The sequence below is a fragment of the Babylonia areolata genome, chromosome 11 (genome assembly GCF_041734735.1).
Source record: "Babylonia areolata isolate BAREFJ2019XMU chromosome 11, ASM4173473v1, whole genome shotgun sequence".
NCBI lineage: Eukaryota > Metazoa > Mollusca > Gastropoda > Neogastropoda > Buccinidae > Babylonia > Babylonia areolata.
The window spans coordinates 5060913-5080567 of record NC_134886.1 but is presented as its reverse complement, the minus strand read 5'-3'; the positions used below and the strand labels follow the sequence as shown (position 1 = coordinate 5080567).

The following is a 19655-nucleotide window of genomic DNA, read 5'->3' as shown; positions in this document are numbered from 1 at the left end:
GCGGTGGTGGTGGTGGTGGTGGTGGTGGTGATTGGGCCACGGGCCCGTGGTTGGTGGAGGATGGTGGCGGTGGTGGTGCTGGGGACACAGGGGGGTGGAGGGGGGTGGTGGTGGTGGTGGGGGCGTGGGGGTGGGTGGGGGGGTGCAGTGGTGGAGGTATGAGAGTGGCTACTATAATACACGGACGGCAGTTAGCGTGGTCCGGTTTCCAGTATCATGGAAAAAAAAAAATCTCCCTCGTCTGTTCTGTTGCTTTCAGTTTCAGTTTCACTTTCTCAAGGAGGCGTCACTGCGTTCGGACAAATCCATACACGCTACACCACATCTGTTGAGCAGATGCCTGACCAGCAGCATAACCCAACGCGCTTAGTCAGGCCTTGAGTGCATGCTTACATATTTGTGTACCTATGAAAGTGGATTTCATTTTACGTAATTTCGCCAGAGGACAACACTCTCGTTGCCATGGGTTCTTTTTCAGTGCGCCAAGTGCGTGCTGCACACGGGACCTCGGTTTATCGTCTCATCTGAAAGACTAGACGCTCAGTTTGATTTTCCAGTCAAACGTAGGAGAAAGGGCGAGAGCGGGATTCGAACCCACACCCTCACGGACTCTCTGTATTGGCAGCTGAGCGTCTTAACCATTCTGTTGCACCTCCCGTCAGCCAGTACGGGGAAATCTGCCGCGGATAGGGAGGGGGGTGTTGAGGGAGGGGAGGGAGGGGTGGGGGTAGGGGGGAGGCGATATGGGGGTGGGAGGGGGGGGGGTTAAATATAACGTAATGGGATGGGGTGTGGGGGGGGGGGGGGGGGGTAAGATGGGCGAGAGCGCGTGTTTGACATCGTATGCCTCTTTTTTTTTTTTTCTTTTCTTTTTTTAAAATTCTTCTGTTGCTATTGATTTGTTCTGTGTTATTTTTTTGTGACGATATATCCGCGCTCAATTCTGGTGACCCCCCGACATTCATAACGGGAAAACGGACACCATACCACAGTCACAGGGGAGGACGACATATATAAAAAAAAAAAAATTAATTAAAAAAAAGAGCCAATCCATCAATCATCATCACCATCACCACCACCACCACAACCGCCACCATCATCATCATCGCGACTATCACCACACCACACCACTACCGCTACCGTCATCAACACAACAGTCATTATTAATAACGTCGTCATCGTATAGTCTGTAAGCAAGACAGAACTAGAACGAAGAAGAAAGGGTCTTCAAGTCTAACGACCTGCACTGTCTTGACGCCCAGAATGTCAGGTTTGTTTCAAGGCTGAGGTCCTGGAGAGCAGAGAATCCCCAGCCGATACTAATATATCTAATAATAATAATAATCATGGGTACTTATATAGCTCACTATCCAGAAATCTGCTCTAGGTGCTTTACAAAAACGCTTTGTTAACATAAAACATTACATCTATGTTACATACACACGACACACCAAAATATGACTACACACACACACACACACACACTGCATACATACATTTTAACAATACATGTGTATCTAACAGCTACCCTAACACATACGCACACACTGGCAGGCACAAACTTACATAAACGCACGCACACACAATACACATTCATATACATGCATGTATCTCTCTCTCTCTCTCTCTCTCTATATATATATATATATATATATATATATGTATATCATATATATATATATATATATATATATATATATATGACAGACACAGGGATGGGGTGGAAAAAGGGCGTGGGGGGGGGGGGGGAGCCTTGAAGAGGGATGGAGGAGGGGGAATCCTCTCACACTCTCTGTCTCAGTATATCTCTCTCTCTCTAAGAACAGGTCATGTCTGAAATCACGATCCTTGAGAAATTGAGTTTTGTAGGCTCTCTCTCTCTCTCTCTCTCTGTCTGTCTGTCTCTCTCTCTCTCTCTCTCACTCTCCCCCCAAACTGCCAACAGGTATTATGAAGATAGGCGTGCCTGCCTCCCTGTCAGCAGAAGGAGGGGGGAGGGTGGTCGTGGGGGGCCGGCGGGGGTGGGGGGGGGTGGGGGTGGGGGGCCGGGGGGGCGAGAACAAATCCCATGATTGATTACAGCAGGGCGACGTGATGACAAGTCCTTTTCTTCCTCCACCTTCAACCCCCCTCCCACCACCTCTCCTCCCCCAACCCCCTCTTCTCCTCTCCATCCCGTCCCTAGCCACTTCTACAACGCACCCCCCCCCCCCCCACACACACACACACCACCACCACCACCACCACCATCCTCGCAAACTTCTCCTAATCCCACCATATCAGGGTTTTGAAAACCGTCATCACCACCACCACCACCAGCACCACCATCACCACCACCACCACCAGCACCCTTGATCGAGGAGTTCAGGATTTGCTCGCCAACAGGAATAATTGCTTTTCAATGTAAAAGCAGCATGGACAGAAGAAGAAAGAGGAAGGGGGTGGGTGAAGGGGGGGGGGGGAACCTCCCTGATAAACGTACATTTCATAAGGCGTTCCCTCTCTCTCTCTCTCTCTCTCTGTGTCTCTCTCTGTGTTGGAGTCCCCAAAAGAAAAGCAAAACAAACGCAACAACTCCATAAAAAAAAAAAATAAAAAAGAAAAAAGATACGGCTTTCAAGTTCTGAGCGAATGCGTTATTAATCTCCCATTCTCGAAGGCGAGATGCAGGGGTTTGTGGGGGCGGGGGGGGCGAGGGGGGGGGGGTGTGTGTGTTGGTGGTTGGATGCGGGTGGAGCGGGGTGGGCAGTGTCTGAAACGGGCTAAAAAAAAATTAAAAAAGAAGAAGAAGAAGAAGAAGAAGAAAGAAAAGAAGGAATATATAGAAATCCCCCCCGTTTCCTGATCAGAGCGTGTGTTGCGAGAGAGAGAGAGAGAGAGAGAGAGGGGGGGAGGGAGGGAGGGAGAGAGAGAGAGAGAGGGGGGGGGGAGGGAGGGAGGGAGGGAGGGAGGGAGAGAGAGAGAGAGAGAGAGAGAGAGAGAGAGGCTGGTGCCAGCGTTCTCCAATCCATCTCTTATCAAACTTCCACATTCTACCCCCTCCTTTTTCTACCCCCCCCCCCTTTTTTTTTTTAACATTGTCATGGAAATCCAGCAGTGCGGGCTTCATTCGTCACGGTGTTCTAATCAATCAGCCTGCCAGAAACAGAAGAATAAAAAAACAAACAAAAAAACGACAGGCACAAAAAAAAAAAGAAAGAAAAAAAAAAGTACAGCAAGAACAACAACGATAAAGAAAGAGCTATACGGATTCATCGGAAAATGCGTCTGACTATTGATCGGGAAAGAACGTTTGCCAAAACAAACCAAAAAAAAACCAACAAAAATTTCCAAACTGTCAACGCTGGTACGAAAAGTCTTCACAATAATCATTACTGATTTTTTTTTTTTTATGAGACCGGATAACAAGGGGAAAAAAGAGAGAGAAAAACAACAAAAACAAAACAAACGAAAAGAAATGGAAAAAAAAAGAAAGCAAAAACCAACAACAAAACACCCAGATACAGCAACAAGCACCAACCAAGTTGGTGGAATGCTCACAATGGATAGCCGCACTGCGATAATGTTGAATAAAAGCGATTATGCCCCCCCCCCCCCCCCTCCCCATTCACAAAGTGCCTGATCAATCACCAATATGACAGTGCATCTGACAACTTTAGGCCGGCAGTTTCTTGCGGCCCGGTCGATCATTTACGAAACAACCACTATTTTCTTGCAGCTCAACAAAATACTTAATTCCGTCTGAGACTTTAATTTTACGTGTGTAAAAAAAAGAGCGCTCTTGTTGTTCAAGCAAGTCTTGTAAATTATTATCCACACGATGACACAATCACGATCTTTATAAATAAAAACCCCAAAAGAAAATCTAACTCTAGCTTGAAATATTTTCACAGTTGTTCCTTTTTCAACCTATCGTCACAATTAACTTAAAATTAACTTACGCGAATCATCTTCATCAGAATCCCTCCCTCTTAACCTGTCAACAGCATGCTTGTCCTCTCTAAGGGTGATATTCACTTTCTAGTGTATTATTATAATTATCATCATCATCATCATTATCACCATCATCATTACTAATAATCATTGTTATCATCATCATCATTATTGTTGTTGTTTTTGTTGTTGTTATCAGTGGTAGTAGTAGAAATAGTAATTTTTTTATGAATCCCCCCCCCCTATAGTTTTAATTTGCACTTTGACATTCTTTTCATTATCAAATACTGTGTATAGTTTCGTCATTATGTTTGTTGATCGTATGGAAGAGCAAGATATAAACTCGGGCTTGTTATTGCTCAAGTTTTATCTATTGAACGCTGGGTCTTGTGTGTGTGTGTGTGTGTGTGTGTGTGTGTGTGTGTGTGTGTGTGTTTTTTAATCTTGTTTCTTGATATTAGAAATGTTTAAACCAAAGAGAAAGCCCGGCCACGTTCCAACATCTGAGCATGGATACCCTGTTGGACAGACAATACGTGCACGGCAATCCATGCAAGGGCGACAATCCATGCAGGGGCGACAATCCACGCCGCAACATACCCTTCGTTGTCAGCCAAGAAACGCCAAGAAAATATTAATTCCGTAATCACACAATCAATAATTCCCCGGAAGATCCCTATTGGAATCTATGTCAAAAGGAACACGAACTTGTGAAGAGGCTGCCGTCTTTTTCCACACTAAAGGTGAGATTACCTAATTTAACACCAAAAAAAAATGTCGAAGTAACTCGAATCTCTTTCTTCAACCCATTCCTCCCCTCTGTTTCTCTCTCTCCTTACCTCCGCCCCCCCCCCCCCCCCCCCACACACACACACACACCGTGAAAAGAAAAACAGATCTCATTAATTCAATGCACCATGTGGAAATAAAGATTTTACTTTTACAAAATTGTGACCCCCCCCCCCCCCATTACTCCCCTCCTCTCTCTCTCTAAAGTGTCTAACACCACACACACACACGCGCGCGCGCACGCACGCACACACACACACCACGCACACACACACACACACACACACAGGCATGACGGCAGTAAGTCAGTGAGAGTCCAGCTGACGCCAAAAACATCAAGGTAATTTTTTTTTTTTTTTTTTTTTTAATACCAAGGCCGCACAGTATCCTACCCTACCCTGTCAGGAGCTGTTGTCCAACCTGTCACCGGAAGCTCCATACGTCATGAGCCATCTGCTGAGCTGCAGTGGAGCAGTGCAGTACAGAGGCTGGGACACCTACCTGACCGATCATCACAGCACAAGCAGTTTGCTCTGCGCTCAGCACTGCCCCGAGTCTAGATGGCGTTCGGCATTGTAATGTCTAAAGCTCTGCACGGAAAAGCAATCGCTTGGCAAGTTCAACACTGCCCATATTCCACATTTTGGAAACAGCTGTAGACTTGCCAGGAAAAAAAAAAAAAAAATCTCAACAGCTAAGCAAACGCAGCTCGGCTTGAGAGATCGGGTCATGCGACCCCCAGAATACCCAGGGCATTGCAGGCACACGCATTCACCCTTCGGGGATCCCCCTCCCTCCCTACTCCCCACCACCCTCCCCTGCTCCCCCAGCACCCTATCCCTCCCTCGAAGAAAATCCCATAAAGAAAGAAAGAAAGAAATAGATGAATAAATGAATGAATAAACATTAAGAACTCAAACCAAAAACACAACAACCAGCAGCACTCACGCGAACACTCGGTCCTCTCCTGGTTGCCGGAGTAGCCCGGCATGCACACGCACTCCCCTTTGGGCTCGCGGTACCAGTGGCCGCTGGTCTGGCAGAAGTGCGACGGCGGCACCTTCTCCACAGAGTACTGCACGCAGCTCCCCTGGTACTCCTCCACGCCCGTCCCCGCGGGCACCTCCTTGAACTCGGCGAAGTTGACGGTGATGGCCGGGCACGTGACGTAGAAGACGCGCACCGAGATGAGGTTGACGCACGACCCCTCGTCCTGGAAGGCGAAGTAGACCCCGCGGATGTTGGGGTTGAGCACCACCGAGCGGCGCTCCGTGTTGATGGTGATCTCGTCCCGGGTCGTCTCCCACATGTAGTCGGCCGCCACCTTGTCGATGAGGGTGTAGGTCTGGGTGTCCCAGGTGGGGAACTTGTCGTTGGCGAAGTCGTCGTTGGCCTCGTAGTAGTAGAGGTTGAAGGTCTCCTTGCACTGCTGCAGGTTGTTGGGGTCGATCAGACGGGAGCACCTGTTGGGGGAGGGAGAGAGAGAGAGAGAGGATGGTGAGCAGAGCGGTAGTTAGGTTTGTGGTTGTGTGTGAGTTGTGTTGTGTTGTGTTTGTGTTGTGTTGTGTTTGTGTTGTGTTGTGTTGTGTTTGAGTTGTGTTGTGTTGTGTTTGAGTTGAGTTGTGTTGTGTTGTGTTGTGTTTGAGTTGAGTTGTGTTGTGTTGTGTTTGAGTTGTGTTGTGTTGTGTTTGAGTTGAGTTGAGTTGTGTTTGAGTTGAGTTGTGTTTGAGTTGAGTTGTGTTTGAGTTGAGTTGTGTTGTGTTTGAGTTGTGTTGAGTTGAGTTGTGTTTGAGTTGTGTTGAGTTGTGTTTGAGTTGAGTTGTGTTGAGTTGTGTTTGAGTTGAGTTGTGTTGAGTTGTGTTTGAGCTGAGTTGAGTTGTGTTGTGTTGTGTTTGAGTTGAGTTGAGTTGTGTTGTGTTTGTGTTGTGTCTGAGTTGAGTTTGAGTTGAGTTGAGTTGAGTTGTGGTTGAGTTGAGTTGAGTTGAGTTGTGTTGTGTTGTGTTGTGTTGTGATCAGGCAAGAGCATCTACCAAGGAGGGGATGGTGGATAAAGCGGTGGTTGTGGTTGTTGCTGTGTTGTGCTGTGTTGTGGTTGCAGTTGTGTTGTGTTGTGTTGTGTTGTGTTGTGTTGTGCTGTGCTGTGCTGTGTTGTGCTGTGCTGTGTTGTGTTGTGTTGTGGTTGCAGTTGTGTTGTGCTGTGCTGTGCTGTGTTGTGCTGTGCTGTGCTGTGTTGTGTTGTGCTGTGCTGTGTTGTGCTGTGTTGTGCTGTGTTGTGCTGTGTTGTACTGTGCTGTGCTGTGCTGTGCTGTGTTGTGGTTGTAGTTGTGTTACGCTGTGCTGTGCTGTGCTGTGCTGTACGCTGTAGTGTGGTGCCGCGTGTTGTGAAACGGGTGTGATCAGGTAAGAGCACCTGCCGTGGAGGGGGATGGATGCTGGTGGTGGATAACAAAGCGGCAGATGTGGCTGCAGTTGTGCTGTGACGTGCTGCCTTGTGCGCTGTAAAGAGTGGTGCCATGTGTTTGAGTTGTAATATGATCAGGCGAAAAGCACCTGCCGTGGAAATGATGATCAATGATTAAGCGGTAGATGATTGTGTTGTGTTGTGTTGTGTTCTGCTGGGTTGCGTTGCGTTGAGTTGCGTTATACTGACTTGTGCCCAATTGTTGTGTGATCAGGCAAGAGCACCTGTCGTCACAACAACGACGACGATGATGATGATGTTGTTGTATGAATAAAGTGAAGATGTTCACAGAGGTGGGCTGGCTGTTGGTAATGGGGGGCGCGGGTGTCGCGTCGTTGTATTTTTATTTGTTTGTATTTGTATTTGTATTTATCACAGCAGATTTCTCTGTGTGAAATTCGGGCTGCTCTCCGCAGGGAGAGCACGTCGCTACACTACAGCGCCACCCTTTTTTTTTGTATTTTTTTCCTGCGTGTAGTTTTATTTGTTTTTCCTATCGAAGTGGATTTTTCTTCAGAATTTTGCCAGGAACCACCCTTTTGTTGCCGTGGGTTCTTTTACGTGCGCTAAGTGCATGCTAGCACACGGGACCTCGGTTTATTGTCTCATCCGAATGACTAGCGCCCAGACCACCACTCAAGGTCTAGTGGAGGGGGGGGGGAGAAAATATCGGCGGCTGAGCCGTGATTCGAACCAGCGCGCTCAGATTCTCTCGCTTCCTAGGCGGACGCGTTACCTCTAGGCCATCACTCCACATGTTGCGTTGCGTTTATGTGTTGGTGTTGCTGATGGCATGCTGCGGGGTTGTGGTGTAGAGCGCTTGTAACGTATGTGTTGTGTTGTGATGTACTGTACTGTACTATATAGTACTGTATTACTTTTCTTGTCACAACAAATTTCGATGTGTGAAAATCAGATCCCTCTCACCGGGGGTGGGGAGGGAGGGGGGGGTTGGGGGTGGGGGTGGGGGTGGGGGGTGCAAATCGAGTTTAAACAAAACAAAACGAACAACAAAAAAGAGAGAGAGAGAGAGAGAGAGAGAGAGAGAGCCACCCTTCATTTTCATCGATGTGTGTTTTGTACTGCTGTCAAAGTGGATCGTTTCTACAGCACTGTGCAAGGGACAACTCTTTTTGTTGTCGTGGTTTCTTTTACGTGCGCTCACTACATACTGCACAAGGGACCCTGGTTTTTTTTAACTGTCTCGTCTAAAAAGGATACAACTGCATACAAGCATTCGATCCCTCATCCCCATCTTTGCTGAAGCTCTGATTTTTCGATATATAATTCTGACCCGCTTGCCGAGATACGAAACAAAATTAAAAAAAAATAAAAATAAATAAATAAATAAAAAAACCGCTGCCCCAGAAACGGTGCAGCTGTTGTGGCTTTGTCGTGATGTTGTTTATATCTCTCACACCCCATTGACATCTCACGCTTTTACTGTGAGCAGGTGTGTTTTCATGACTACCCCAGCACACCACTGAGGGCTGGCTCGTTCTGCCCAATTCATGAAAAAAAAAAGTGCAGGTGCTGCTAAGCAACAACAACAATGCGATGCCATACATAACAAAGACAATACATTTTTTTTTTTTTTTTAAACAACAGCAACAATAAACAACAACCGATATCAACGGCTGAAGGGTTAAGTGTCTGCTGCACACACACACACACACACACACACACACACACACCTTCCGCGAAGAAAACTGAATGGTGCATAAAAAATATGCACACACACACACACACACACGCGCGCGCGCACACACAAGTTCACACAAGCGCGCGAGCACACACACACACACAGGCACACATACCCTACCACCCCCAACCCACACAAACACACATGTGCACTCACGAAACACACACACACACACACACTTGCACGCACGAAAAACCTACACACGCGCATAAGCACAACCCCTCCCATCACCCCCCACCCACAGACACACACATCCATACCCCAACATCCTCTCCATTCATCCCCCCCTCTCCCCCCCGTTCTGTACCTCCCCCCACTGCCTCCACACAAGCCCAACCACCCACCCACCCCTTCACCCCACACCACCCACCCCTTCACCCCACCCCACCCACCACACACCACCCACCCCTTCACCCCACACCCCACCACACACCACCCACCCCTTCACCCCACACCCCACCACACACCACCCACCCCTTCACCCCACACCCCACCACACACCACCCACCCCTTCACCCCACACCCCACCACACACCACCCACCCCTTCACCCCACACCACCCACCTCACCCCACACCACCCACCTCACCCCACACCACCCACCCCTTCACCCCACACCACCCACCCCTTCACCCCACACCACCCACTCCTTCACCCCACACCACCCACTTCACCCCACACCACCTACCCCTTCACCCCACCCACCCCACCACACACCACCCACTCCTTCACCCCACACCACCTACCCCTTCACCCCACACCACCTACCCCTTCACCCCACACCACCTACCCCTTCACCCCACACCACCCACCCCACTACACACCACCCACTCCTTCACCCCACACCACCCACTCCTTCACCCCACACCACCCACCCCTTCACCCCACACCCCTTCACCACACACCACCCACCCCTTCACCCCACACCACCCACCCCTTCACCCCACACCACCCACCCCTTCACCCCACACCACCCACCCACCCCTTCACCCCACACCACCCACCCCTTCACCCCACACCACCCACCCACCCCTTCACCCCACACCACCCACCCCTTCACCCCACACCACCCACCCACCTCTTCACCCCACACCACCCACCCCTTCACCCCACCACACACCACCCACCCCTTCACCCCACACCACCCACCCCTTCACCCCACACCACCCACCCCTTCACCCCACCACACACCACCCACCCCTTCACCCCACCCCACACCACCCACCCCTTCACCACACACCACCCACCCCTTCACCCCACCACACACCACCCACCCCTTCACCCCACCACACACCACCCACCCCTTCACCCCACACCACCCACCCCTTCACCCCACACCACCCACCCACCCCTTTACCCCACACCCATCCACCCCATACCACCCACCACTTCACCCCACACACCACCCACACCACCCCACCAACCCACCTCCGCATGGAGAAGCGGATCTCGATGCTGACGCCGATGGCGTCGCTCCGGTCGATGAAGGGCGTGCGGACCCAGTTGTTGACGTTGGGGATCCGCACGTTGCACGAGGCGTAGATTCTCTGGGGGTCCTGGTACTGGGGGTCACTGAAGCTGGCCTCGAACCACTGCAACACACACACACACACACAGCAAAACAATTATTTATTTTTTTTTTAAAGATAACAACAATACTGTTTTTTGTTGTTGTTTCTTCTTCTTCTTCAAATATGCCAAGAGTGCTCATTTTTATTTCATATTTGCCTCTGAAACACATCAACACAGCAAAAAAAAATAAAAACAAAAAAAAATGTCATTAGTGTTCAGTTTATAATCACAACAGAAACATACACGCGCACGCGAACAGAGAGAGAGAGAGAGAGGGAGGGAGAGAGAGAGAGAGAGACAGACAGAGAGACAGACAGACAGACAGAATAACGGCAGCAGCAAATGACTATCCTTGATGATAGGTTTAGCTTTATTAACGTTATCTTTATCGCCCAGACATCATGTTGGTCTTCCGTCATCTCTGCTGTGCTGCTGACAGTCACTGACAGGCACACGACAAAACAACGAACACATCACCGCCTGTCGATAAAAAAAACAAGACATCTTCACACCTCGTAGGAAGAAGTTCAGTACACACACACACACACACACACACACACACACACAGCAACAATCAGGTGGTATGGTGTGGGGGGGGGGGAGGGGAGAAGGAGGGAGACAAGGGTGGGGAAGAGGAGAAGAACAGGAGGACGAGATAAAAGGAGGGAGAAGGTGGGGGGTGGGGGTTGCTAATAAATATAAAAATTGTATTGAAAGGATACTGGTTGGGAAGGAAGGAAATCCCGGGGGAAAAAAAAACAACAACAAAAAATTAAAAATGAAATAAAATAAATTAAATAATTACGTTGACTCCCCCCCCCCCCCCCCCCCGCCCCCTGTCGTTCTTCCACCCCCACCCTACTCCCAAGCCACCCGCTCCCCACCTCTGTTACCGTCCCCCCCCCCAACCCCACCCCCACCCCCAAACCCCCCCACCCCATGTGCTCCACCCCCACCACCCCACCTCGCCACCACTCATTCCCTCTACAAAGTTCCCAACAGTGTTTAAACCGCACAAATCAAAAGACCTGGGGCTGAAATTGCTTGGAAACAAAAGAGGACAGGGCGCAGAGAGAGAGAGAGAGAGAGAGAGAGAGAGAGGAGGAGGGAGAGAGAGAGAGAGAGAGAGAGAGAGCGTCAGAGCGAGAGAGGGTTAAGGGCGGCCGGCTGGCTAACTGCAAATGAAACCAAAAGGCAGTAAGCTTCATCAATATAAACACGCATCTCGCCTGCACTTTGCCCCTGCCCCCCCCCCCTCCCCCCCCGCCACCCCTCCGACACCACACACACACACATCCCCAGTCAACCCCCCCACCCCCACCCCCTAGAACTCGCCATCCCAGGCGAGAATCCCCCTCTCACCCACCCACCCACCACCACCACCCTCCCCCAGCCCCCCCCTCTCTCTCTCTCTCTCTTCCCCGCGTTTCCACCAATTTTGCTTTTTTGACACGCCAGGCAATAAAACAGCACCAAGCGAGTCAGCAGGGCATGCACGCTGCCCATAAAAGGCAGTCACGTGCAAAATGTAATGTGTCCAATTGCAAATGTCCATCAATCGCAGCCCCTCACCAACCCCCCACCCCTCTCCTCCTCCCTCTCTTCCCAGTCCCAACTAACCACCTCCCCCCCCGCCCCCCCACAACCACACCCTTCCTCCCTCCCCAGTCTCGCCCCGCCTGGACCAGCTAAAAATAACGATTGGCAAGGGACAGAGAAAGAGAGAGAGAGAGAGAGAGAGAGAGAGAGAGGAGGGGGCGGGGGGGGGGGGGGGGGTTAGTGCCTGAGGTGAAATATTTCAATTCCTTTCCCCACCACCGTCTCCTATCCCTGGAGAATAAAGCTGTTTACGTGACCAATATGTGAGGGAGATGTCCCAATATTTCAAAGCACGGCCACCACCATCAGACAAGCCAGGCTGAAGCCAGCCCAGCCCAACCCTCGCCATGCGCTCTCTCTCTCTCTCTCTCTCTCTCTCTCTCTCCCCACACACACACACACACACACACACAGGCATACGATCACACACGCGCGTGCTCTCTTCTCCCTCCCTCCTTCTCTCTCTCTCTCTCCACACACACACACACACACACAGAGGCATACGATCGCACACGCGCGTGCTCTCTTCTCCCTCCCTCCTTCTCTCTCTCTCTCTCTCTCTCTCTCACGATCTCTCTCTCTCTCTCTCTCCCTCCCCCCCTCCCCCATTCCTCACCGCGCCAAAAGGCCAACAACAAGGATTCTACAATTCAGCTTTCTATGTGGCCTGCCTGTCTGTCTGCCCTGACCCGCCTGCGTGACCGACAACCCTTGTATAGACAGATAAATAAAATAGACAGACAGACAGACAGAAAGACAGACAGAGAGACAGACCCTTGTGGTGCTGGACTGTAAAGTGTCGAGCAACCAGCGATGTGTGTTCGGTGTGTGGACCAACCGCGCGAAGCGAGACGTAAAAAAAAACAACTGCTGATTTATGTGTCGTGTGTGTGTGTGTCATCCCGTTTAGTCGTTGTTGAACTAACTGCGCGTGCGACACCATGTATTCGTTTTGTTTTGTTTGTTTGCTTTTGTGTGTGTGTGTGTGTGTGTGTGTGTGTGTGTGTGTGTGTGTGTGTGTGTGTGTTTATATTCTTTAATTACATACCAAAAGTCAAAACAGCTGTATGATTTGTTTTCCACTGTCTTAAAAAAAAAATAATTAAAAAAAACAAAAAAACCCAATAACCAAACAAGAACCAACCAACCAAAAAATCAAACAAAACCTTCGACAGCATAAACTCGATCCGCACTAATATTCAAATTCAGCGCTTCATTATGAAATAAATTCTGAATGTTTTTGTTGGTTTTGTGTGTGTGTGTGTGTGTGTGTGTGCGTGTGCGTGCGTGCGTGCGTGCGTGCGTGCGCGTGCGTGTGTGTGTGTTTGTGCTTTTTTTTCTTTCAATCCTCCGGACATCATCATAATTAAGATGTACACACACACACACACCACACTCTTAGCAACACGCCGAGCACTAGATACATACACACAAACATGTCTAACTAACTACCTCTCAAACCCAGAAATCGATGACACGCCAAAAGCTTTCCCAGCCAAGCGAGGCGAGGTCATCCAAAACCCCACACAGTTCCTTTCTTTTTTAACCTTTGCACACTTTTGTTTTTTCTTGTTTTCTCTGGATCGATAACAGCAGTGATGTTCACTTTCCAGTGTGTTATTATTGTTGCTACTATGTTAGTATTAAGTATTATCATTAATATTATTATCATTGTTGTTGTTGTCAGTGGTAGTTGCGGTAATAGTAGTTTGTTTTTGGGTTGGTTTTTTTTTTTTTGGTGTTTTTGTTGTTGTTGTTTTTCTTGTTTTGTTTAGTTTTTGTCTTGCACTTCAACCTTCTTTTCATTGTCAAATAATGTGTGTATTTTCGCCATTGCGTTTTGTGTATTGCTTGTTACATATGAACGAGCACGATATAAGCTCATGCTTGTTGTTGCTCAAGTCTTCTTAATTGAACGCTGTATTGCACACACACAACCTTCTTTTCATTGTCAAATAATGTGTGTATTTTCGCCATTGCCTTTGTGTATTGCTTGTTACATATGAACGAGCACGATATAAGCTCATGCTTGTTGTTGCTCAAGTCTTCTTAACTGAACGCTGTATAGCACCGTGTTTCTTGATATTAAAAAAAAAAAAAATGTTTAAACCAAAGGAGGAACTGCAGGTTAATGTGCAGACCCACGCAAATAAATAAGATAAATAACAACAAATACAAAACAAAGAGAAACCAAATTTAAAAATAAAAAAAAAAGCCTCGTTCAATCAATATCGAACACCTCGCAACAGACTCGCCGAGGAAGCTCGCAAAGTATGACCATGCCCTTTCAACGGGTCGCTGCGCATTAAGTGTCTCTTCTTCACTTCCCAGCAGATGATTTACCTTCTGACGTGTGTCGAAGTGCTACGACTTAGTTTTAAACCTGGTAAACATAAATAAACAAATAAATAAACAAATATATCAATTAATCAGTTAATTTATCAACTAACACACACACACACACACACACACACACACTAAAAAAAATGACTTACAAGTGATATGGGGGAAAGATTAAACTAAACTTGAAAGGCGGAAAAATGCCAATGAGCGAGCGCCCGGAAGCGGGAAAAAAAAAAATTTTTCTGCACCATATGAGTGCAATGGCTTACACATATGGGGTATTTGCAATACTCTTCTCTTCTACCAAGCTTTGTATAACAAGGGAAAACTTCGCGATAGGCTGCCCGCGAGCAAAAAAAAAAAAAAAAAAAAAAAAAAAAATTCTACACATAACAGTCGAACGCGAGGCTCAATCATTCATTCAAGCAAGCCAAGCCAAGCCAAGCCAAGCCAAGCAACCGACCAACCACACAACCATCCCACAAGTTGTGAAGCGGTGATGCGAAACGCTAGTCCGATTTGTTGTCGAGATGTCAAAGCCACCAAACACTCCCCTCCCCTCCCCTCTCCTCCCTCCCCTCCCCTCCCCTCTCCTCTCCCAGCCTCATCCCCACCCTTCCCGAGGCGGTATAAATCACCGGGCATTGCTCCACGCCGACGTTTTAGACCCGCCCCTCTTGATGTAAATAATCACCGTCTGCCCCACGATACCTCAGTCACGCAACACTGCTACAGTGAGTTGGGGTGTTTTTTGTTTGTTTGTTTTTTCTTTCTTTTTTTATCTTTTTTTTTTAAATCCAATTCGTTTTTTTCTCTCCCTATTCTCTTGAGGGCAAGAAGTTCACAAGATAAAATATCGTCTGGTCACTGGAGCTCACGAAAGCGAATACGCTTTTTTTTTTTTTTTTTTTTTTTTGGTCTTCTTCTTTAAAAAAAAAATATATATATATATTCAGCTTCTGATCTGATACATGTCTTGTCTCTTTCAGAGAAGCCGACAATCAACATAATACGCCAGCTACAATATCATGCTTCATTCTAATGTCTTTTTTTTTTTTTTCCTTGGCAGGCCTGCTCAAATCAGTTTATGTCAATTGTCTTTAAAGCTGCTTGCTTCAAATTTCGTCAATGCGTAGACTGATTTGCACATTTAACAGAACAAATACTTTTTTTCATTTGTTCATTTAAAAAAAAAAAAAAAATCCACCATCAACGGTGCCGAATAGCGTTTACAACAGCAATAAAACCGATCGTAAATACTCATCACTTTAGGATAATGATGATGATGATGATGATGGTGGTGGCGGTGGTGGTGGTGACGATGATTTCGTTATTAAATTGTGAAATCATGCACCGCGACAACGGTCAAGTCTGTAACTATGACGCTAATTCTGTTATCAAATTGCGAACTTTTTTTTCTCTCTCTCTCTCTCTTTCTTTTTTCTTCTTTTTTTCAGGGGTGATGGGGGGGGGGGGATCCGCCGTTCAATTACCAAAAAAAAAAAAAAGTTTAAGCGAGGGGCCTGGCAGTGAGGATGATTACATCATATCATTAATTAAGAAACAGTTAACATCAGCCAGCAAGCAATCTGATTAAAACATATCAGTTACGGACCTTGTTGGAAGTGATGGAGATATCATTATCTTTTTTCTTTTTTTAAAAATAATTGTAAAGAAAAAAATTTTTTTTTAAAAACACCAACACACACACACACACACTTTCATTATGGAATGACATTCCGCGTGAATCATAAACAGCTCGATACGTCAAATGTAACGTGACATTTTTTTCCCCAGACACCGTGGCGGGTTTGTAAGGCCACACAATATCTCCCGTACTGTGTAGCTGCGCAGTGCCATACGTGTGCTCCCCCCGATACTAGCTGCCAGCAATAATTATACTCCTCTGGCGCGGGGAAAAGAACATCGCCAGGAGGACTGTGACTACTGGGTCTTGTGTCATTACACCACCCGTCTGTGTGTGTGTGTTCAGGCTTCGTTCACTCTTTGACAGTGGATGTTTTCTAACCCCCCCCCCCCCCCCCCCCACCCCCCCCCCACACCTCAATAAATCGTTGGCTTACTTTCGTCCTGACCTTTACGTGACAGCTATATGCCTATCTCCTGCACGTAACTCGCAGGAGATGTTGTTATTATTAACGTCTGCGACACACTTTTGATTCAAACTCTTGAAGAAACGTTGCTCAAAGCACCAGCTATGTATGTATGTATGAATGAATCAATCGGCTTACCTCCCCCCCACCCCCCCACTCCTCCCCATCTCCCTATCCCCTACCTCAACCTCCCGCCCGGTTTCATTAGCGTTGTGAGAACGTGATGAGAATACGAGTCTTCTGTTATCCATCGTGTGTGTGTGCGTCACAGATATGCAAGAGCTACACACTTAAATACCTAACAGCTATTTTACAAAATGTGATGAACACGAAGGAAAATATGGACGCGACCTAAACTAAGACTAAAATTGATTAAATAATCTTTAATTTTTTAAACAATACACATGATTACAATGCAATCAATGACAAAAGAGCATCAGCAAGCTAGAAGCTTATACTGTGGTACTAAGACTAGTACTTAGTACTGTGTACAAAGACTAAATTCATGGTTATCCACTCAACATCAATACATAAATTTAAAAAAAATTTAAAAAAAAGATTGAGCAGCTCTTGGTGACTGCGACACATGAAGCCAAAACAATTTCTCCAGGTACACCCTTTTCTTTCTCTCAACTCAACGCTTCCCCGAGACAGAAAAGAAAAAAAAAGAACCCAGAAAGAAGATAGACAACTCCATTCCCCCCCCCCTCCCCAGTCAACAGTGAAGGCCAGCCAAGCCAAGCCAAGCCAGGCCAGATCAGTAGTACCAGAAGACCAGTTCCAGAACCAAGGGCGCCAGACGTTGCACACGTTTGCGCCGCTCGTTTTGAGCTCCGACTTCCAACGCCGCCAGACCAACGCCTCCCAGGCAATAAAACAAGCTTTTCTCATTTACCAAGCCCCGGGGCATGTGAGGAGGGAAAGGGAGAGGGGGGGGGGGGGGAGGGTTGGTGGGTGGGGTGGGGGGGTGATAAAAATCAATAACTCTCTGTTCTTCTTCCTCGTCTCTCTTGAGAGCCCACTCTCACCCTCTTCTCAAGGAGCCCTCACTCTCACCCTCACCCCTACCTACCTACCTCCACCTCAAGCTGTGAAAAGCTCCCGGCCAGAATGCAGCAGCACCCCCCCCCCCCCCCACCCCCATCCTTCTCGCCCCTGCAACCCCCACCCCCACCCCCGCCCCTCCTCACCTCAACCCTACCCCCAAAACACCCCGCAAACGGGTGCGAGATTTATCGGAAGTCGATAAGCAAGCCGCTAGGACTCTGGTGGTGCAGAAAAGACAGACAGCGTAAGTTAGGGGGTATGGGGTGGTGGTGGGTGGGGTGGGGGGTGGGGTGGGGGTGGAGGAGGACGACGACAAGCTCTCGGGCCAATCGGAGGTACCATTACGAGCACTGGTGAGTGTGTCAACGCTAACGGCCCGGTTTCCGAGAGGATCACTCCCATCGATTTCCTCCCACCTCCGCTCCAATCCCCCCCCCACATCCCCCAAGGTCCCCCCCCCCCGACCCCCCCCACACACACACACCACCCATCCATACCCGTAGAGTTTGAGACTGAAGAAAGTGGAGGGGGCGGTTGGGTGTGTGTGTGTGTGTGTGCAGTGACTTGAACACTTTTTTTTTTCTCGGGGGAAGGGGGTTGGGGGGGGGGGGGGGGGGGGGGGAGGATTGTAGGGGTGTAGATGGGAGGGCTCGGGTGAGTGCCCTGGCGGCAGGACGGCTGTGATTTAAGAGTCCGGGGGCAGGGGCAGGGGCAGGGGTGTGTGTGCAACAAGAAAGGGGAGAGAAGTCAGGAGTTGAAAACTCTTCTTGTTTCTCGCTCGCTCGCTAGCTAGCTAGCTTCCGCACCCACCCTCCCTCTCACACCCCCAACCACTCACCTAACCCCAATTGTCAGTGACCCCCATTACATAAGGTCTACAGCTTTCGCCTGGCATTAAAGCACCACTCACACTCACACACACACACACACACACACACGCATGCCCGCAAGAAAAAGCAAGACAGGCAGGGCTTTAGAACTTTGCTCCTAACCCTTTTCTTCCCCTTCTATTATATCATCTACTTGCTTTATACAATTTTTTCTTGTGTGTTCTCCGAGTATTTTCTTCTTCTTCTTCTTCTTTCAGACACAAGTCAAGGGGATCAGTAAAAAAATATCACCCGTGGGAAGAAGACGGGCACAGTACGGCACACAGATCCATCACAATATCCCAACAAGTTCACGGGCGTACGTGGCTGAGGTGGAGGAGGGAGGATCCCACGACAATATCCATCTCCTCTGGTCGTTCAGGAACATTCCGACAGGACTGACCTGTACTGTACTGCCTTGACGCCTTTGTGTCGGAGCGCTGCCCCCCCCCCCCCCCCCCTCCCCAGCCCCACCCCTCTCTCTCTCTCTCCGTCCTCCTTTGTTTGCTCCCTCCACACACACACACACACACACACACACACACACCTCCCGCCACACACACACACACACACACACACACCGGCAAAACAAAGCTGTTTTTTTTTTTAATAACATAAAAACAAACAAAAAAACCTCAACAACTGACGATATCTTTCGTCATCATTTCAACTCGACTCCCCAGACGGAAAAAAAAAGGAGGGGGAAAAAAAAGTACTTCTCGATTCAAGTGACTACTTTTAAAAGCTAAAAAAAAAACCTCCCCTGAGTGCTTCGGAATCCCTATCCGCCGCCCCCACCACCCAGTCGGAAACGGCGAGGAAAAGGCGACGACATTTGCCGACCGGCGAGTGGTTTCACCCCCCTCCCCACCACCCCCCTTACCTCCCTCTCTCTCTCCCACCCCACTCCTCGGCAATGCCAGAGTCGGCCGGTTGCGTGAGAGGGCGGCGTCATTAAAAGGCGTATTTTAGGCCAATGAGAGTGCTGGCAGAGACAAATGACCCCATTGTGTGACAGCACGTGCACGGACTTGGCCGCACAGCCCTCACAACCAACCACCACACACACACATACACAGGGCCGGGCGCGTGCGTCGCATGGGTGGCGGGCATGGAAAAGGCTTCTAAGGCCCCCCCCCCCCCCCCCAACCCCAATTAGCCATCTCCCCTCTGTCCCCCAAAAGCTCGGTACTCTGCAGCAGCAACTTTGCACGCCTGACCAGTCAG

General features: G+C 48.7%; 1 protein-coding gene across 2 annotated transcripts in view; it reads right to left on the bottom strand.

Annotated features, from left to right (window-relative positions):
• LOC143287472 (ephrin type-A receptor 4-like) overlaps positions 1-19655 on the bottom strand; it is a 278300-nt gene that overhangs the window by 118793 nt on the left and 139852 nt on the right. For both annotated transcript variants that reach the window (XM_076595481.1, XM_076595483.1), the window contains exons 3-4: positions 10313-10476; positions 5671-6185 (exon numbers count right to left, since the gene is read on the bottom strand). In XM_076595481.1, the coding sequence (XP_076451596.1) occupies positions 5671-6185; positions 10313-10476 (679 nt within the window). The remainder of the gene's footprint in view (positions 1-5670; positions 6186-10312; positions 10477-19655) is intronic.